The 15632-nt window shown below is 48.9% G+C and overlaps 7 protein-coding genes across 9 annotated transcripts; 3 read left to right on the top strand and 4 right to left on the bottom strand.

The window, feature by feature from the left end:
* Positions 1–681: 681 nt before the first annotated feature.
* On the top strand, positions 682–1455 carry TERG_08197 (uncharacterized protein; the record flags this gene model as incomplete). Its single annotated transcript, XM_003231364.1, has 1 exon — positions 682–1455. One exon carries the CDS (start codon positions 682–684, stop codon positions 1453–1455), a length of 774 nt encoding a protein of 257 aa, XP_003231412.1.
* Positions 1456–1556: 101 nt separating this feature from the next.
* On the bottom strand, positions 1557–3075 carry TERG_12659 (uncharacterized protein). Its single transcript, XM_047751588.1, has one exon. It carries the CDS (start codon positions 3063–3065, stop codon positions 2409–2411), a length of 657 nt encoding a protein of 218 aa, XP_047607491.1. The 5' UTR covers positions 3066–3075; the 3' UTR covers positions 1557–2408.
* Positions 3076–3106: 31 nt separating this feature from the next.
* TERG_12658 (uncharacterized protein) lies at positions 3107–4063 on the bottom strand (the record flags this gene model as incomplete). The annotated part of the gene is made up of 1 exon (XM_003231363.2): positions 3107–4063. Exon 1 carries the CDS (start codon positions 4055–4057, stop codon positions 3107–3109), a length of 951 nt encoding a protein of 316 aa, XP_003231411.2. The 5' UTR covers positions 4058–4063.
* A 1801-nt stretch (positions 4064–5864) lies between these two features.
* On the top strand, positions 5865–7644 carry TERG_08195 (uncharacterized protein; the record flags this gene model as incomplete). 2 transcript variants are annotated; one of them, XM_003231362.2, is made up of 3 exons in its annotated part: positions 5865–5964; positions 6026–6732; positions 6793–7644. In XM_003231362.2, the coding sequence occupies 3 exons, from the start codon at positions 5865–5867 to the stop codon at positions 7642–7644; spliced, it is 1659 nt and encodes a 552-aa protein (XP_003231410.2). The 2 variants fall into 2 exon arrangements, with proteins under 2 accessions (XP_003231410.2, XP_047607490.1); XM_047750546.1 differs by lacking the exon at positions 5865–5964 and having other exon boundaries at positions 6046–6732.
* Positions 7645–7932: 288 nt separating this feature from the next.
* TERG_08194 (uncharacterized protein) lies at positions 7933–10853 on the bottom strand (the record flags this gene model as incomplete). Of its 2 annotated transcripts, XM_047750545.1 has the most annotated exons (2): positions 10042–10853; positions 7933–10020 (listed from the first exon to the last, which is right to left on the bottom strand). In XM_047750545.1, exons 1-2 carry the CDS (start codon positions 10252–10254, stop codon positions 7933–7935), a joined length of 2301 nt encoding a protein of 766 aa, XP_047607489.1. In that variant the 5' UTR covers positions 10255–10853. The 2 variants fall into 2 exon arrangements, with proteins under 2 accessions (XP_047607489.1, XP_003231409.1); XM_003231361.2 differs by having other exon boundaries at positions 7933–10853.
* A 53-nt stretch (positions 10854–10906) lies between these two features.
* On the bottom strand, positions 10907–13977 carry TERG_08193 (uncharacterized protein). Its single transcript, XM_003231360.2, has 2 exons — positions 12780–13977; positions 10907–12726 (listed from the first exon to the last, which is right to left on the bottom strand). The coding sequence occupies exons 1-2, from the start codon at positions 13828–13830 to the stop codon at positions 12047–12049; spliced, it is 1731 nt and encodes a 576-aa protein (XP_003231408.1). The 5' UTR covers positions 13831–13977; the 3' UTR covers positions 10907–12046.
* Positions 13978–14449: 472 nt separating this feature from the next.
* Positions 14450–15375, top strand: TERG_12657 (endoribonuclease ysh1; the record flags this gene model as incomplete). Its single annotated transcript, XM_047751587.1, has 2 exons — positions 14450–14599; positions 14675–15375. 2 exons carry the CDS (start codon positions 14450–14452, stop codon positions 15104–15106), a joined length of 582 nt encoding a protein of 193 aa, XP_047607488.1. The 3' UTR covers positions 15107–15375.
* Positions 15376–15632: the final 257 nt, after the last annotated feature.

Raw genomic sequence — 15632 nt, 5'->3', positions numbered from 1 at the left:
GGTGAAGAATAGTTGCGTTGTCAAGATGCCGTTGGAAAGAGGAAGTTGGGTTAGGGGTATTACTAATACAAATACTAACCAGATCTGGTATAGTATTATCACGTGTATACACTAGTTCAAACGTTAATTTAGTTTTCATTATTAATTTTGTGTTTGTGTCAGATATGAGCTGCAATCGAAGAGAAAGAATCGGTCAACACGCGAGTACGCAACATAAAGGGTTTATATTGATGAGCTTGAATACGTGTAAATACATGGATGAAATCTCCGGCCAAGCATACACGTGAAAGCTGACTAAGCGGAACATTTGACAATTGGAGGCGGTTGTCTTGGATTAACCCTCGGCAACGGGGAGTCGGAAAGTCACAATAATTTTACTTCACGGCTTCCCAGAAAGCCGGAACCCTGGAAGAGCTCTATTCCAGATGCGGCCGAGATGTTATGTTGTGAAGTGTCTAAGGAACTTTGCGTCACCCACAGGCAAAGAAAATGACGACACCCTGACGTAAGATTTTGAACCTAACGCTACTATAAAAGGACAAACTACCCTGTTTCCTCTCCTTCGCTCTTCTTTTCACTCCGTGTTATATATTTAGGAGTATTATTATTGCCATATCCTAAGAAAGACTCCGTATGCACTTCAGCCATTATATCCTGGACATATCATCCTGACTTCACAAAATGATTAAAGACTTATTGCGGTTTATTAGCGACCATGCTCTACTCCTTGTCGGGTGCTGCATTATACTTATCATTAAGGCGGTCTTTGGCATCGGGCCGAATTTCGATATGCTATTTGCCCGTATGCAGATATTTTGGGATTGGGTTTCGATTAACACTTGGAACATGATTAGAGCTCTCCAGCCCTGGGATGAACTTGTGAAAGAAGAAGATTGGGCCATAGAACTCGGTAATTTGGCCAGGAGACGTCATATATGGATACAGCGACAATTATTCCTTCGAGAAACAATAATTGAATACGCTATACAAGGGAAACTAGAGAAGGTTAATGATCTGGATAACGGCTCCAAAGACTGGCAAGGTAAGTTATTGAGCCAGACTCGTAAAGCCTGGGCTCTCTCGAATGAATGGTATGAACATCATAAGCGCGAGCCTACCGGCCCAATAATAAGGATATCTAATATCCTTGTCTCCCGGAAATATAAATACCTTCGCAATAACCCTACTAAACACCTTTTACGGCAAGATCTTCGTCGGGCATGTAGGATACGAGATGGTTGCTGTGCGAGAGCATGTCAGTGCTGTATAAAACCCCGCGGCCTATATCCAGATAAACGAATATACTACGCCCATTGCACATTATACTGTGGATGTTGTATCCGCAGTCGAGGATTCGTAAAACATAGAGAACTGGTAAAGGATGTTGACGATCTCGCCGATTTTTCAATCACACGTTTCTCTATTGAAGACCCTGAAGGGTTCAAAGTCCTATGAGGAACCGAGTCCTAGAGGAAACGGCCCGAGAAGCATGGGAGAAGGAGAACTCAGAGGAAACATAAACAGCAACAACAACAACAACAACACTTCTCTCCTCCTCTCCTCTTTCCCTACTTACAATGTCTGTTCAAGCCTTCTTCGCTTCCATCTCCCTTCTTCCCAAGCTGTCACAATTGGGTCATACAACATTTCTCCTCCTGTCTCCTCTTCTCTCCCCCTGTCTGTCACGGCCGCCACCGCAGCTAAAGACACCAACCTGTGTCTTGATGGAGGCGATTTCACCATCTACTTTGTGTGTACATAAAGACGTGCTTCGGCACTTTGTGTGAATCCGGTTCGTTCGACAATATCTATCACAGAATATGATCCTAGCCCTGATAACATAGGTGTCCACGTGGCATTGGACGCTCCCAGAGGATCAGCTAACAATGTCGTACTTAGACTGTAAATTAACCCTGCATTAGAGCTTGACGTATAGTTTGAATCAGAAAGGCAGAGTACTAAAATTGAACAAAGTCAGGCCACCAGATAGGTATCAGACATCCACCAGGCGATGTACCAAGTGTGTGTGTATACCCCGAACTCTTATCAAAATGCAGGTTCAAGTCTCGATATGGAGCGGGTCTTTCTCGGGTCATTTGCCCAACTTTCACCAAAGGCGTTTCCCGAGGCCCTTCTCCGAGGGTAGGAGACATTAACTCTTGTTATAATCATTAACACCCATTACGGAGTATTTATATGGGGTATTAGAAGCCCTCCAGAATACATGTCGGCTAATAATTCTGCCGATGTACCACTTGGACTCATATGTGATCTGGATATCGAAAGTCACAGATAGCCCACACGATAAGCAGTCACACTCTTGATATAGTATACAAATCTACCTCCGTTACGTGAGTATGATGCTGGAGGATAACAGAACGTATTCAATATTTTCCAATTCATAGGTCTCACTCATTAGACGTATTCTGTGGGAAGAGCATAGGGTCACGAAGCAACCGATCCATATCCTCAGATCGAAGACGGAGAGAAATATCCACACCATTCGCAGTCCATGAACTCGGTAAGCTTCCATCCGAGGTATCCTCCTTCTTTAGCGGAGGTGCCTCCTTTATCACGATAGTTCCATCCATGTCCGGGATAAAGCTATCTGCATAGCGAATTATAGGGGACGACCTCAACCCGAAATCTATCTCATAGAGACCCGCCCGCGCCCAGCTCGTTACCAGAATATGGCGCCGGCCTAGGAACGCTTGCCAGATCCGCTGCGGCGACTCTTCATATGCCACGCTATGAAGATGGGCGGCGAGAAGATCTGGTTGGCTGACTTCTCCAATCGTCTGGCGTATGCGTTGTGCGATCGACTGGAGAGCGGGTATATTGCAAGGCCTTGATCCGGCCGTCACGTCCGCCGATGACATCTCTACATTGATCATAAGCATCGGGGAGCCCAAGAAAGACTTATCAAGTTTGAATGCGGGCCGGACCCCGTATACAAGATCGCAATGCACTGGCTGGCTGTCTTCTTCTAGATTGCGAGCACGATTGATGCACGACCAGACGTGAGCTAGGATAGCATCGTGCTGGCTGATGCGAGTTGGCCCCATATCCCGGGAAAGCCCACAAGTTGCTCCTTTCAGTATGGCTTCTACTTGATGCCGAGGTGAACAACATAGTGTGAGACTGGCTCAGTTATGTTCCATTCCGACCACGGCATCGGTTTACCAGCCGGAGATAGCATCTTGCCGGCTAAAGCCTCTGGTACCTTTACGGGCCAAGGGGAATTGGGTGAAGATGCCCACCAGTCATAGCGATGGAGAGGCATACTTTTGGCCCTTTGGATAATAGCCATGTCTGGCTCGACGGCATCAATATCACCTGCAGCTAAAGAGTCTAGCAACCCAGGCTCAAACAGGGGATTCAGGGTTGGACATGGCGTGTTCGAGAGGATCGACCTACTGACACTAGCCCAGTCCTTTACGAAGTACACCAGAGACTGAATATCTGCCAGTGGATGAACGATCTTGACAGTCAAAATGAAGCCGCCACAGGCTAAGTTCGTTAACTGAATAGCTAGCAAAGGCGGGAAGAGACCGGCATCATCTAGAACATCAGGCTGCAGTGCATTAGACAGAGGCGTTGAAGGAACGAACTTCTCTGGTGGTATCTCCTGACGGTTCCAGACAGGCTGATCCACTGCTCTCAAGGCCGGACAGACAGTATCAAGAGTGGTCGTAGTTTCGGCAACTCTGAACTCTACCCCGGGGTCCTGAGGGGTTCCATACTGAACATAAACTCGGCCAAAACGCTGCGTATGAGGCCCTGCCGCACCGTCGAGGGTGGTTATAGCATTGATACGGCCACACCATTGTGGGTAGGCATCTAAGGCCACCCGGAGCGACTGGCGCAGATGGTCTGCTAGGTCAAATTCAGGTCCTGCGGCAGTCTCGGGGGCTTCACACAGCCAGGTCGAGCAGGTATGCGCAAAATTAACCGTAGTCGCATCCAGCAGCGAGAGAGCTATCGTTTCCTCCGAGTCCTGCTTCGTCCTGGGAAATATCCGCTCAGAGTGCAGGATGGAGACCGTGACAGAAGACATAATAATAATATATAAAAGTATCTGCCACTTCAGGTTTAGCGTTTGCGTTTAGTTATATTTGTGTGAGTATTGATTCTCCCGCGAAGCGAAGTTTGCCCTCCTCCTCACCGCACAAAAGGATGCAGGGAACAGGCAGCCGTCTAGGCCGACGTGAGCCATGCAGAACACGAAGGCGACATCATTCAAGGTTTCTCGCGAGCCGAAGAAGGCCTTCCAGAATTGTTCTCGTGCGTGGCGCCGGCATCCTAAACCGCCCTGTATCGAGTGTGAGCAGCAGGATGATTGGCTGCAAATACCAGCGTCACTGCAGCTGTCATGAATGTGCGGAGTAACTAAGTGGTTCAACAGGCCTGCAGCGCGAGAGGACGGAGCTGGAAGTGATAACGAATAACGAATAAAGGAGGATGTTCAGGATAGTTAAGGTTGTTGGCTTGACTGAGTTTATGCCTCGGCTAGTTATCGTGAGAGATGACTAAGCGGCTAGTCCGGCTCCGGCGATACGACGACGGCCGGCATTTTCAACTTCCCAACCTTCATGATTTATTATTGGAAGGCTTCGGCTGGCCTATCCAGCTGCCCGTGTCCGTCGTGTTGGCGACTGAGGAACGGCTTGCCCCTTGAGGGGAAATTGAGATCTTCGCACGCCACCCCCATGGTTCGCTCGCTGGGGAATCGTATAATTAGGTGCAATGCTTATGATACCCGCTAGGCTGGAAATAGATAGCCGTCAGCGATCCCCTCGGGTACCTGGTGATCTCGATCTCGACCCAATTTCATGGAACAAATATGATGGGAGTGATCAAGTCTCGAGCTCACTCTCGGCCTGAGGGGATGGGCTATCCGGAGGAGATACCCCTTGCGGAAGATAACCAGGGCTTATCCCTGGCGTATTCCTCGAACTCCGCTGCAATAATGTTTAAATACGTTTATTTCTCCTTTGCGGGATATTTCGTGATCAAGGTCTTTCTCGCCTACCCTTGCGCTATCCTCCACTACCTTGGGGCCTTCCCACCCATGTAATGATAACCAGCAAAGGATGCCCTCTATTCTTTCGGGGGATTGTTAACTTCCCTTCGTCCCCCAGCACCTTGCCTATGCTGAGGGATCGAGGAGCTGGCTAGACCAGTTTCCCGGGTATTTAAGAGCCAGCGGGGTCCCCATTTTCTCCAGATTCCCCAGGTTTTGCAGGGTTTCACAGCAGTCGTTGTTTTCTGCCTGCTCACCCCAATCTACGCACATCTTGCGTGTGGGCCTTTCACTCTTTTAAATCACGGTCGCTTTTTAATCAATCCCTCACTCGGGAATCATGGTGCGATTCCACAAGGCCGTTGTTGGCCTTTTGCTTTCTTCCAGTGGCCTTGTGACTGCTGCCACAGAGCCATGCGCCCAGGTCGCTGAGGAGCAGCGGAAGCAGAAGGCAGGAAACCCAAATGGTATACAAATCAATTAAAACTTTTCAGCCAAAAATACGGGGAAAAATATACATACTAATATATATGTCTACATAGCTACTAACTTCACCGTCTCGGCGGAGCTCGCTCACGCCTGTCTGACTTCAGTTCCGTTCAAATCGAACGACTCGCTGCAGTTGATTGACGGCTTGAAGTATTTCTGGGACTGGCAGACCACCAAGGACTTCCTGAAGAACCCACCACAGGGCTACGCCGTGCCTGGCACTGATCTTGAGGGAGGAATTGCAAAGATTCGCCAAAAGGCAGCCAGCAATGGATACAAGAACGAATTTGAATTCCAGTTCGAGCTCGATGCACTTGTGAGAACTGTACATGATGGTCACTTCAACCTGGCAATGGACCTTATTACCACTTTTGCCTTCACCCGTTCTGATATCGGCTCGCTCGTGTCTCTTTCTGATGACGGAAAGAACTTGCCAAAGATCTACTCTCTCAGTATGTTCAATCTCACTCTCTTGTTCAGTGTTATTCAATTGAAGCTAACATGTCTATGAAGATGACCTCCAGGGTCGATCGATGAACGCATCGGCTCTCAAAACTATTGACGGGCAAGATGCCACCGAGTGGATGAAGAAGTTCTCCTTCAGCGGGTTCTTCCAGGACCCTGATGCTCTCTATAACGGCATGCTTTTTAACCTTCCCCTTACCAGGGTTAGTGGTACTGGTGGGTTCTTCACAAGCCGTGGTCTCTACACCGGTACCAAGATGAGTGTTACCTTTGAAAACGGAACTACCAAGGAGTTTGGACATACCGCCACTTCTACTGCAGACTTCTCTGGTGTCAAGGATGGCAATACTTTTTACGAAAAGTTTTGTAGCGGTAAGCAACAGGCTACTGCTGCTTCTCTAACGGATTACGAGTACACTGCTTACCGAGACCACCGCTTCCTTACCGCCAACCCGATATCTTCCCCGCCATTCCCCTTGGCTCAGCGTACCGTTCCTCCAGTAACCCCACTCCGTGAATCTATGGATGGTGCCGCTGCCGGCTACTTCCTCGAAGGCAAGGACTCTAAGGTTGCTGTACTCAACCTCCGATCCTTCGTTGGTGCTGCTGAAAATAACGATCCCTTGTGGGACTTCAGCTACACTGTCACCAAGTTCTTGGAAGACTGCAGAAAGGCCGGTAAGGAGAAGCTGATTGTTGATGTCAGCGGCAACAGGGGTGGTACTATTTTCCTAGGCTACGATACCTTCAAGCAGGTAAGTCAATCGGTGGCAAGATCCCTCGAGATACCCTAAAGCTAACAGCTTAAAACACAGCTTCTCCCGACAGGAAGAATTGAAACCCCTTTCAACCTCCGTGCCATTGAGCAGTTCGACATCATTGGAACTAAGGTTAACTACCTCCTTAAGCACCCCCGCGATCCAAAGGCCCCAGCTGCAGAGGAGATGAGGGACGATATCTTTGATACCAACTCCTATGTTGACCCTAACGGTAGAAAATACCGATCCTGGGACTCCTACTTTGGCCCCGAGACCGTTGAGGCCGGGAACTTCAGCCGCCTTGCCATCTGGGACTTCCACAATATCCCCATGTCCCTTAAGGCTGGTGGTCTGGTTGTCTCAGGCTACGGTAACCGCAGCCATGTTGCCCCCCAGGCATTCAGAAAGGAGAATATCGTCCTCGTTACCGATGGTATCTGTGCCTCTACCTGTGCTATCTTCTCCGACCTAATGAACCGCAATGGTATCAAGTCTATTGCAGTCGGTGGACAGCCTCGCACAGGTCGTATGCAGGCTGTTGGTGGTGTAAAGGGAACCCAGGTGCTTACCTTCCGTGAGCTCTGGAGCATTGCTGAGTTGGTTATCAAGAAGTATTCCACCCCACGCGAGCAGCGCGAGTTGGAGAAGACCCAGCTCGGCCAGATGTACAACAAGGGCAAGTATGTGCTGTCCCGTCTGCTCAACAATGGAGCTGGCGGCCGTGTCAATTACCGCAACGCTGTCTTCACTGATGACAGGAAGCGAGTGCCTCGGCAGTTTGTCTATGAGCCTGCTCACTGCAGGATGTTCTTAACCAAGGACGCCCTGCTTGACGTCAAGCGCTGGTGGGGAGCTGTTGCAAACTCCTGGTGGGGTGACAAGGGTCGATGTATCGAGGGATCTACCTAGATAGTGAAGTCCTCCGCTGTACGAGGAAATCCAGGGAGTGTTTAGATGTCGAAGTATCGCGGATTTCTTATAACATCGAACAGCTGTATATAAAAAAGAAAGCTATTGAGGGTGTAAATAATCTCTTCCCTTTCAAATCTTTTCCTCTCAAAGTATAGACGGTGGCAGGATGTTGTAACTTTTGGTCAATCCTTTAGCCAATATAAAATAATACTTCGGCGCTGCTTCCTAGGTCCTGCTAATCTATCACTATTCCTTAAACTTCTCACTACCTCTAGCAATACAACATTAAACAGCATTAGGTACATTCCCAGCAATTGGAGTACCACACGAGATGGCCTTCTTTTTTTTACTCTTGGTTTCTAAGAGCCCATTTCCGTCCACCGAGCGTTTCTTCCTATCAGGTCGGACGAGTTTGCAGCGGTGGAAGTCAATGATCAGTGCTCGCCTCAACTCTTCATTCCATAAAATGTTTTCCCTGCGAAAGTCACCATGATGTACTCCTAAGGCGCGGATCTCTTTTTCTGACCGTCTGATTTGTCTGAGGAGTTCCTTAGTGGGCTTATGTCCGCTTGTGTGCTCTCCTCCCCAACCCATGAGCAGCATATGTTGGATGGCCCCCACGCCGTGTAAGTAGTATATCATTTTAAGGTCGATTAGTCCTAGAAACACGGGGACTGCAGACCCCTGTAATTCGCGGAGGATACGGTATATAGTTGCTTCGCTTGATACTTCACTCCAGCGGTACGAGGTTGTACCTTTTCCAACGACAGTATAACCATACCGGCGGCAGGTAACTTTGAATGGCGCTCCGTACGAGCCAGAGCTACCAAAGGGCGAGCAATCACGGTTAAGGGTTGTATCAAGCTGTTGCTTGACCAAACCCACCAATTGCTCCGTGGTGATAGGGTGTTTGTCCCCTCCGGCTACCGATCTATGTCTCTCTACATTTGGGCAGGTGATATCCAGGTTGTCACCACGCTTAAGGCCGAGCAAGCATTTCTGCGTGCAAAAGAGCTCAACGTGCGGCTCTTCCCTATAGCTTCCCTGACTCTGACTTCCCCTGTTTTCCATCTGGCGCGACCGTTGTTGACCGGGCGGCGATGCTGTTAGTTGGCTTAAGTTTCGCTTCCTTCCGGCAGCCGCCTGGGGGGAGTCGGAGTCAGAATCTGTGGGCTCTGAGGGATGTGCAGCTGTGCTTTGAGGTGCACAGCCGGCCTGAGATCGAGTTACTGGGCGGTAATTGTCTGCAGTTGGAGAGCTCAGCGGAGAGGACGGCACATATGGAGAAGACGGCGCATGTTCAGAGCTCGGAGGAGTTTTATTTAGCTCATCATCTGGTATACGACCTCTTTCGTAATCGAGGTTTGTTTCCCACACATGTAGTTGCTGCCTGGCATTATTTCGCCAATCTTGGTTCCGAACTGGTGAGCGGCAGCTCATCAGGCAGAGACAGAGTACTCGAGCGATAGCTGTCCTCGATAACGTATCCGAATCAACCTCTTCATTAGGATTGCAGAAGTAGTAGTAAAGCGTGGTTGGGTCATTGTCATACACCCGAAGTAGAACATAGGCCAATCCATTGGTAATATATGAAAATTCGAGCCCTTCATTGATCATCACATGGAATTCCTGGACCAGAGTAGATGCTGTCATCTGTTCTGCATTATACAGTAGCTTTGCATTTCCTTCAGTCGGAATAGCATCCAGCTGGACTACCTCTTCCCAGAGATTCATTGGTCGGAGTCCAGCGGCAAGATTTTCAACCGACAACTTGTGAGGTGGTTTGTATTCAACAGTTGTAAGTAGTGTGTAGTTGCCATCATCAACTCTATGAACACAAAACTGGTCCGGTATAGGGCGCCGCGCTCTTGATTGATCTGACATATCGTCGTCTTCGTCAATAGCATTCGCATGGTTTTCGAATACAACTGCCTCCCCAAGAGCAAAACGATCTCGAGCCTGCGGTTTGTTGCACAGCTCCATTATCACATCCTGGACATGCTGTTCCACAGCAATGTGCGCGTAGAATTCTAGGTCTTTCTCACTTCCTAGTGGACGACTGCATCTCCGTGCAACGGCTTCGAGTTCAGCCAAAGAAGGAAACAACTTTTCAGTAGGCTGAAAATGGTGATTAACGCGGCGGTATAATTCATCTAGGAGAAATGGGCTTGACCAGGGGCGAAGGTAGGTAGGGCATAGCTTCCCGGTTGGCTTTGGGATTGACCCTCTGGTTGAGCGCGCGGCATCCCGCACCTTTATGGGTAGAGAGAGTAGGTTATGACATGTTTGGATGAATTCTTCAAACGACGTAAGCTGGTTACGCTCTTCCGCCCGTTGTCTTTCTTCTTCTGCGTTCTGTCTTTCTTCTTCAGCCTGTTGTCGCTCTTCTTCAGCCTGTTGTCGCTCTTCTTCTGCGTGTTGTCGTGCTTCTTCTGCCTGCCTGCGTTGCTCATCTGCCTGCCTTCGTTGCTCATCGGCCTGTTCTCGATCGTCTTCCGCTCGTAACCGTCGTTCCTTTTCCTGTCTTGCCCGCTCTTCTGCCTGGAGTCGCCTCTCCTCTGCCTGTAGAAAGAGAGCCTTATAATCTAGGGCGTCATCAGAAGCCATGATTTCGCACGACAAACTTGTTGATACCCTCAAAATATCACGAGCACTCCAAAGTCAAGCACTTTAATATTCTGTCTTAAGAAAACGAGCCACTGCTAGGCTCACCTTTTTGGCCCAGCCGTTTAATATGGCCACGCATGCATCGTCGAGGCATTCACTGGTTGGAATGGATGGATCCAACCTTAGGTACGTACCTATGGACGCTGTTGCCTGGAGTCACGTGATGTTGAGGCTCTGCCCAAAAGCCGAATTAAGGTTAGTCAGTCAACTTGGTTTTTAGTGAAGTCACGTGTATATTTAGTTCTTGGCATAGGTGGCCCTCGAGATCGGCCGAGCGAGCGGCGGCGTAAGGAACTCCATTAGTTAACTAGTTAGGGTATCTAGAGATTATCATACAGAGTTGCCAGGCTGCTCACAGGCAAATCGAACCCCACGACTATGATGGCATGGCTTTAAGGGTATTAAAACCACCACACTATTTTCTCAAAAGCTAACAAAAAAGGTTCCACCCAAGCCAAACCGCATAACTCGAGCCAGTCACGCTAGACCTGAGGCTAAACACCTTCCCAGACAAGTTTGATAAAATTAAGCATACTTTAAGCAGATGCCTCCGCCGCGACATACCCACTGTGCTTTCGGGCGGCTGATGTGGCGCCAAGTTCATCCAATCAAAGCCGTGTGATTGACCTTGAAGTTTGGACTCACATCACGTAATTCCCAACCACCAATCACCGAAAGAGGCTCCGGCTTGGCAGAACTCTAGTTAAGTAGAACCCTCTCCAAGGCCTAACTTGGGAGTTAATGAGGATGATTCCCAGAGCCTCGTTGTCGAACCTGTGTCCTTCACCTCTTTAACCGACACCCAATGGAGATAGACATTGTTATTGAACCATTTACGCTCATACAAATCTCTGAACCTTCATGGAGATTCAGAAGTTTATGTGAATAGGCATAACTATGATTGCATTTTATTGACGAGACGAGGCAATAAGTGAACAAACGGGCATTTACTGAAGGACGCGAGAGCTCTGAAGCGAGTGCTTGGGTATAAGGTCTTTTGTTGTCGATGCTAGAGCGTCCAGCAGGCTCGGCTTTATGGCTCAGCAATTTTGATAAGGTTTATTCAAGAGGGCATGAATGGGCCTGAAGTACCTCTCAGAAAGGAGATGAGACCCTGTACACACACTCGGGTCAGAGAAGAGATAGAGCCAGATGCAAGACTCGCTGCAGCCATGGTCAACGAGATAATCAAAGAAGATAAGATATAACGAACACTACGAATTGTCTTGGATTACCTTTGGAATGTTGTCAGCTGTCAGTCTGAACAAGATTTTCATTTATGCAAGTTAGATGCCTCCTAGTGTCAGCTATAACAGCATAATATTCAAAATGCATTTGCGCCTTTGAACGACGAACCTTTCCCATAGTAGGAATAAAACAGAAAAGAAACAACTACCACATGTAGAAGACGTGTTGAATAAGGAGGTGTGTAAGAGAGGCAGCTCGAGCAAGCCGGTGGTACGGAATATAACAAAGTAGAAGGGAAGAGGTAAAGAAAAGAAAAGGTAAGATTAAAAGTCGTAAGAGCCGAGTAAGCTCGAGTGCTGCGTGAAGGGGAAGAAAAATAAACATCAACGGACTGTGTAAAGTAGTATGATGCCGAGCATTAAGGAAGAGTCTCCCACAAGACATATCTTCTCAACAGGAGACCTGGTAGCTTGATTGGCCCGGCCAAATAAAACTTGCTGTATCAAAGGGTCTGTCTTGTGTGAAGAGAGAAAAAGTAAACAGATTAGGATGCTGCAAAATCCTCCTTAGCGTCCTTGGAATAAGCCTTCTGTAGATGCTTTAGACCTCTACCATCCACTTCTAGCGTAAAGAGAAGGTCTCGGATTTGGATACCAGCTCCATTCTCCTTGTCTTCCCGCCAATCACCGAACTGCTTGCGAATAGCTTTTATGCTGGCTGCGTTGGAGCCCGGCTTTCCGTTCCCTCCTGCGGCTGATCCTGCTGCTGCTGCTGTGCTGAGTCGAGAGGGCGTCGAGAACCCGCTTCTACTGACTGCTGGCTGCGAAGACTTAAGCCAACTGTAACCTCCCTTCTTGCCGAATCGCGAAGAAAGACTAGTTGTCTGCATACGGGCGGTTTCAATTGCATGTTGATGTTGCACTGCACCCGTGGCCTTGACATCGATCTTCTTTATATCTTTCTTAGAAATTTTCTTATCAATATCAGGAGCACGATCCAGGCCATTGGGCGTGGATGCACCAGGGGTCGGTAGTCGGCCATCAGCGCCGAGTATGGCATCTGCATTGCGTTTTGCACGTTTGGCAGTTCGACGCTCCTCATGTGATTCATCCCTGTCAATCAGACGACGGCTTTTCACTGTCAACGTGCTCGATGTAGTAGTCTTCTTAGCTGTTGAGGTGGAGTTATCAACCGTCGTTTCAGCTGTGGAAGGTTGTTCTGCTTCTACGAAATGAGTATTAACAACCGAAGGGCCGCGGAAACCAAGTGAGACTTACTTGTTGTGGAAGTATTATCATCAGCTGCTGTTTCCTGGATTATAGCTAAATCAGCCCACTCAGGAGGTACAGCGCCGTGAGAGTTGACTCGCCGATTTCTCGAGAGAGTCACAGAATGATCGATGACAGATCGAAGCCTCTCCTCCGAGGCTAACGATAGCAGCGAGATAATGTCACCAAGTGCTGATTCGGGGTTCAAAATGGTCTTGTCTCTTCTAATGACAGAGGAGCCATCTGGGCCAGTGACCTCAACAGGTCCCGTAGGACGCCCAGGAAGGGGTTTAAACACACCACTCATGGGCATCCTCACCCCGTGTTCCTGGGCCCGTTTCTCAAGCTTCTTCTCCATAACAGCAGTATGCAAAAAAGCAGACTGGAGATGATACTGCTCCCTCCTACTAGCAGCCGTATCTTGTCGTAGTTGTTCATCTTGCGATATCTCTTCCGGTGATTTGATAGGCGGAACAGGGGCAACAGGTGCCTGGTAGGGGTAACCTGCTGGTTGGAAGCCTGGTTGTTTGGGTGTCTGTTCGGAAAAGCTGTTTGAAGGTGTGATAGGCCCAACAGGTGGTATGGAATTGAACGAGTTTGAGAAGCTTGTTTGCTGGCGCGGCGGATGTGAGATGGACTGGGAATGTGTTTGCTGGACCGGAGCTGCCGGTTTTGCATACCCGCTAGTCAAGAACGCCTCCTCCTCCTTCACATCTATACCAGACGATGCGAGCACGTCTGTAAGCTCAGCAGTGTCTGTCGCCTTTTCCACCGGCCGTGAAGGCGGCCCCATCGAGCCGGGTGGCGGGGGCGCATTGGGGGCCTGTTTTGCCATACCATTCACATGCATAGCGCTCCCGTTCGTAGACAACTGCACTGGCGCAAAGTGAGGAGAGTTGTAGGGCTGTGATGACTGCGGAAGAGGCGAGAGGCGCTGTCTTTTAGGGGGAGGGGGAATGTTGCTACCCGGCACCGAAGCCTGCTGGGTACCAGGAGAGGGACTGGAGGCAGGGGGAGAAAAGGAGCGAGGAGGCAGCTGGTGGGACTGGGTCTGCGCCATCGTGACAGAAAATCCAGAAGGCCTCAGACGGACGGCTTCTGAGTGTTCTTATTGTCCTCCTGTCTCTTAGTAGGAGCTCGTTGTTTGTGAATATATCAAGCGCCCGGGTGAATGCAGCGCAAAACGGAGGCCAGGCGAGGATTTGCGTCTCCCCCCGGAGCCAGCTTTCATCTCACGCAGGGCAAGCCAACCATCTGTAGCGCAAACGGAAGCGAAGTAGTAAATAGCCGGGCGCTCACTATCGGTCAACTCGCTTTTCCTTCGTATCTCGTCGTCGTCCTTTCTGCCTGTCCTTTTGCTTGTATTCTCTGACGTCGCTTTTTGATGTCATTTTTCGCGTTTTTTCTTTGCAGGACAAAAAGAGGTGTCACGTGAACATATCTTATTACAAACTTATATAATACATTATATAAGCATCGATGACATAAGCTTGACGACCATTCTGGTCCATGTCAAAGCAGAAAAAAGGACGAAGCAGGCGGACAAGTCGACATCAAGCCAGCTGCATTGAAAAGGGCGTGTGGGAAAAGATAGACCGGCCTGAAGTCCGGCTTGGTGGTTGCCTGGGCACGAATAGGCTAGCTAGACGCTGATGCAGAGATAAATACAGCCCGCAGAGATGGCGACAAAACGAAAGGGCTCGTTTTCAGGGAGCGCGGACGAGCAGCAAATAGATCCCTCTGACGAGCTTCTATTCCACTGCCTGGGAGGCGGCAATGAGGTCGGGCGGTCCTGTCACATTATACAGTATAAGGGGAAGACGGTTATGGTTCGTTTCTTTATTACGTTTTGAGTCTTTTGCGGTCTTGTGCCTGGGCTAATATGGCATATATGAAATTGACAGCTTGATGCTGGAATGCACCCCGCGAAAGATGGATTTGCAGCACTCCCTTTCTTCGATGACTTCGATCTCAGTACCGTCGATATCCTTTTAATAAGCCAGTACGTCCATCCTCCCCTCCATGTTCGGTTTATTGGTGCAACAACCCCCCTTGTCAGCCATGCGCAGATGGATATACAAACAGATATACAAACTTTCTTTTCACTGCCTTTCCTCCATGTTCAAACATGTACTATGAGATATTCAATGCAATTCAAATTTTTATTAGCCTCGACAATATGGTGTTTGCCCTCGTATCCCAATGTATTCGTCCTCTACAGCATTGTTAATTTCATTCCCCTTGCACAATATTTCCACAACCCTAAGCGAGATCAGGCAGCTAACTTGTGGCAGTTTTCATTTGGACCACTCTGGGTCGCTGCCCTATGTCCTTAGCAAGACAAATTTCAAAGGCAGGGTCTTCATGACCCATGCCACCAAGGCTATCTATAAGTGGCTGATACAGGATAATGTCCGAGTCAGCAATACATCCTCCTCCTCCGATCAACGGACAAGTCTCTACAATGAACATGATCATCTTTCAACCCTCCCCATCATTGAAACGATCGACTTCAACACCACCCACGCCATCAACAGTATTAGAATTACTCCGTTCCCGGCTGGCCATGTGCTTGGCGCCGCCATGTTCCTCATATCCATCGCCGGACTAAATATTCTATTCACAGGCGACTATTCTAGAGAAGAGGACCGCCACTTAATTTCAGCAGAAGTCCCTAAGGGGGTGAAAATAGATGTCATGATTACAGAGTCTACTTTCGGAATATCATCCAATCCCCCTCGCCTTGAGCGAGAAGCCGCCCTCATGAAATCAGTTACCAGTATTATAAATCGGGGAGGGAGAGTTCTCATGCCCGTCTTTGCACTTGGACGAGCACAGGAGCTACTCTTGATTCTAGATGAG

This window comes from Trichophyton rubrum, assembly GCF_000151425.1.
Source record: "Trichophyton rubrum CBS 118892 genomic scaffold supercont2.12, whole genome shotgun sequence".
Lineage (NCBI taxonomy): Eukaryota > Fungi > Ascomycota > Eurotiomycetes > Onygenales > Arthrodermataceae > Trichophyton > Trichophyton rubrum.
The sequence above is the reverse complement of the archived record's forward strand: the minus strand, read 5'-3'. Positions and strand labels throughout refer to the sequence as shown.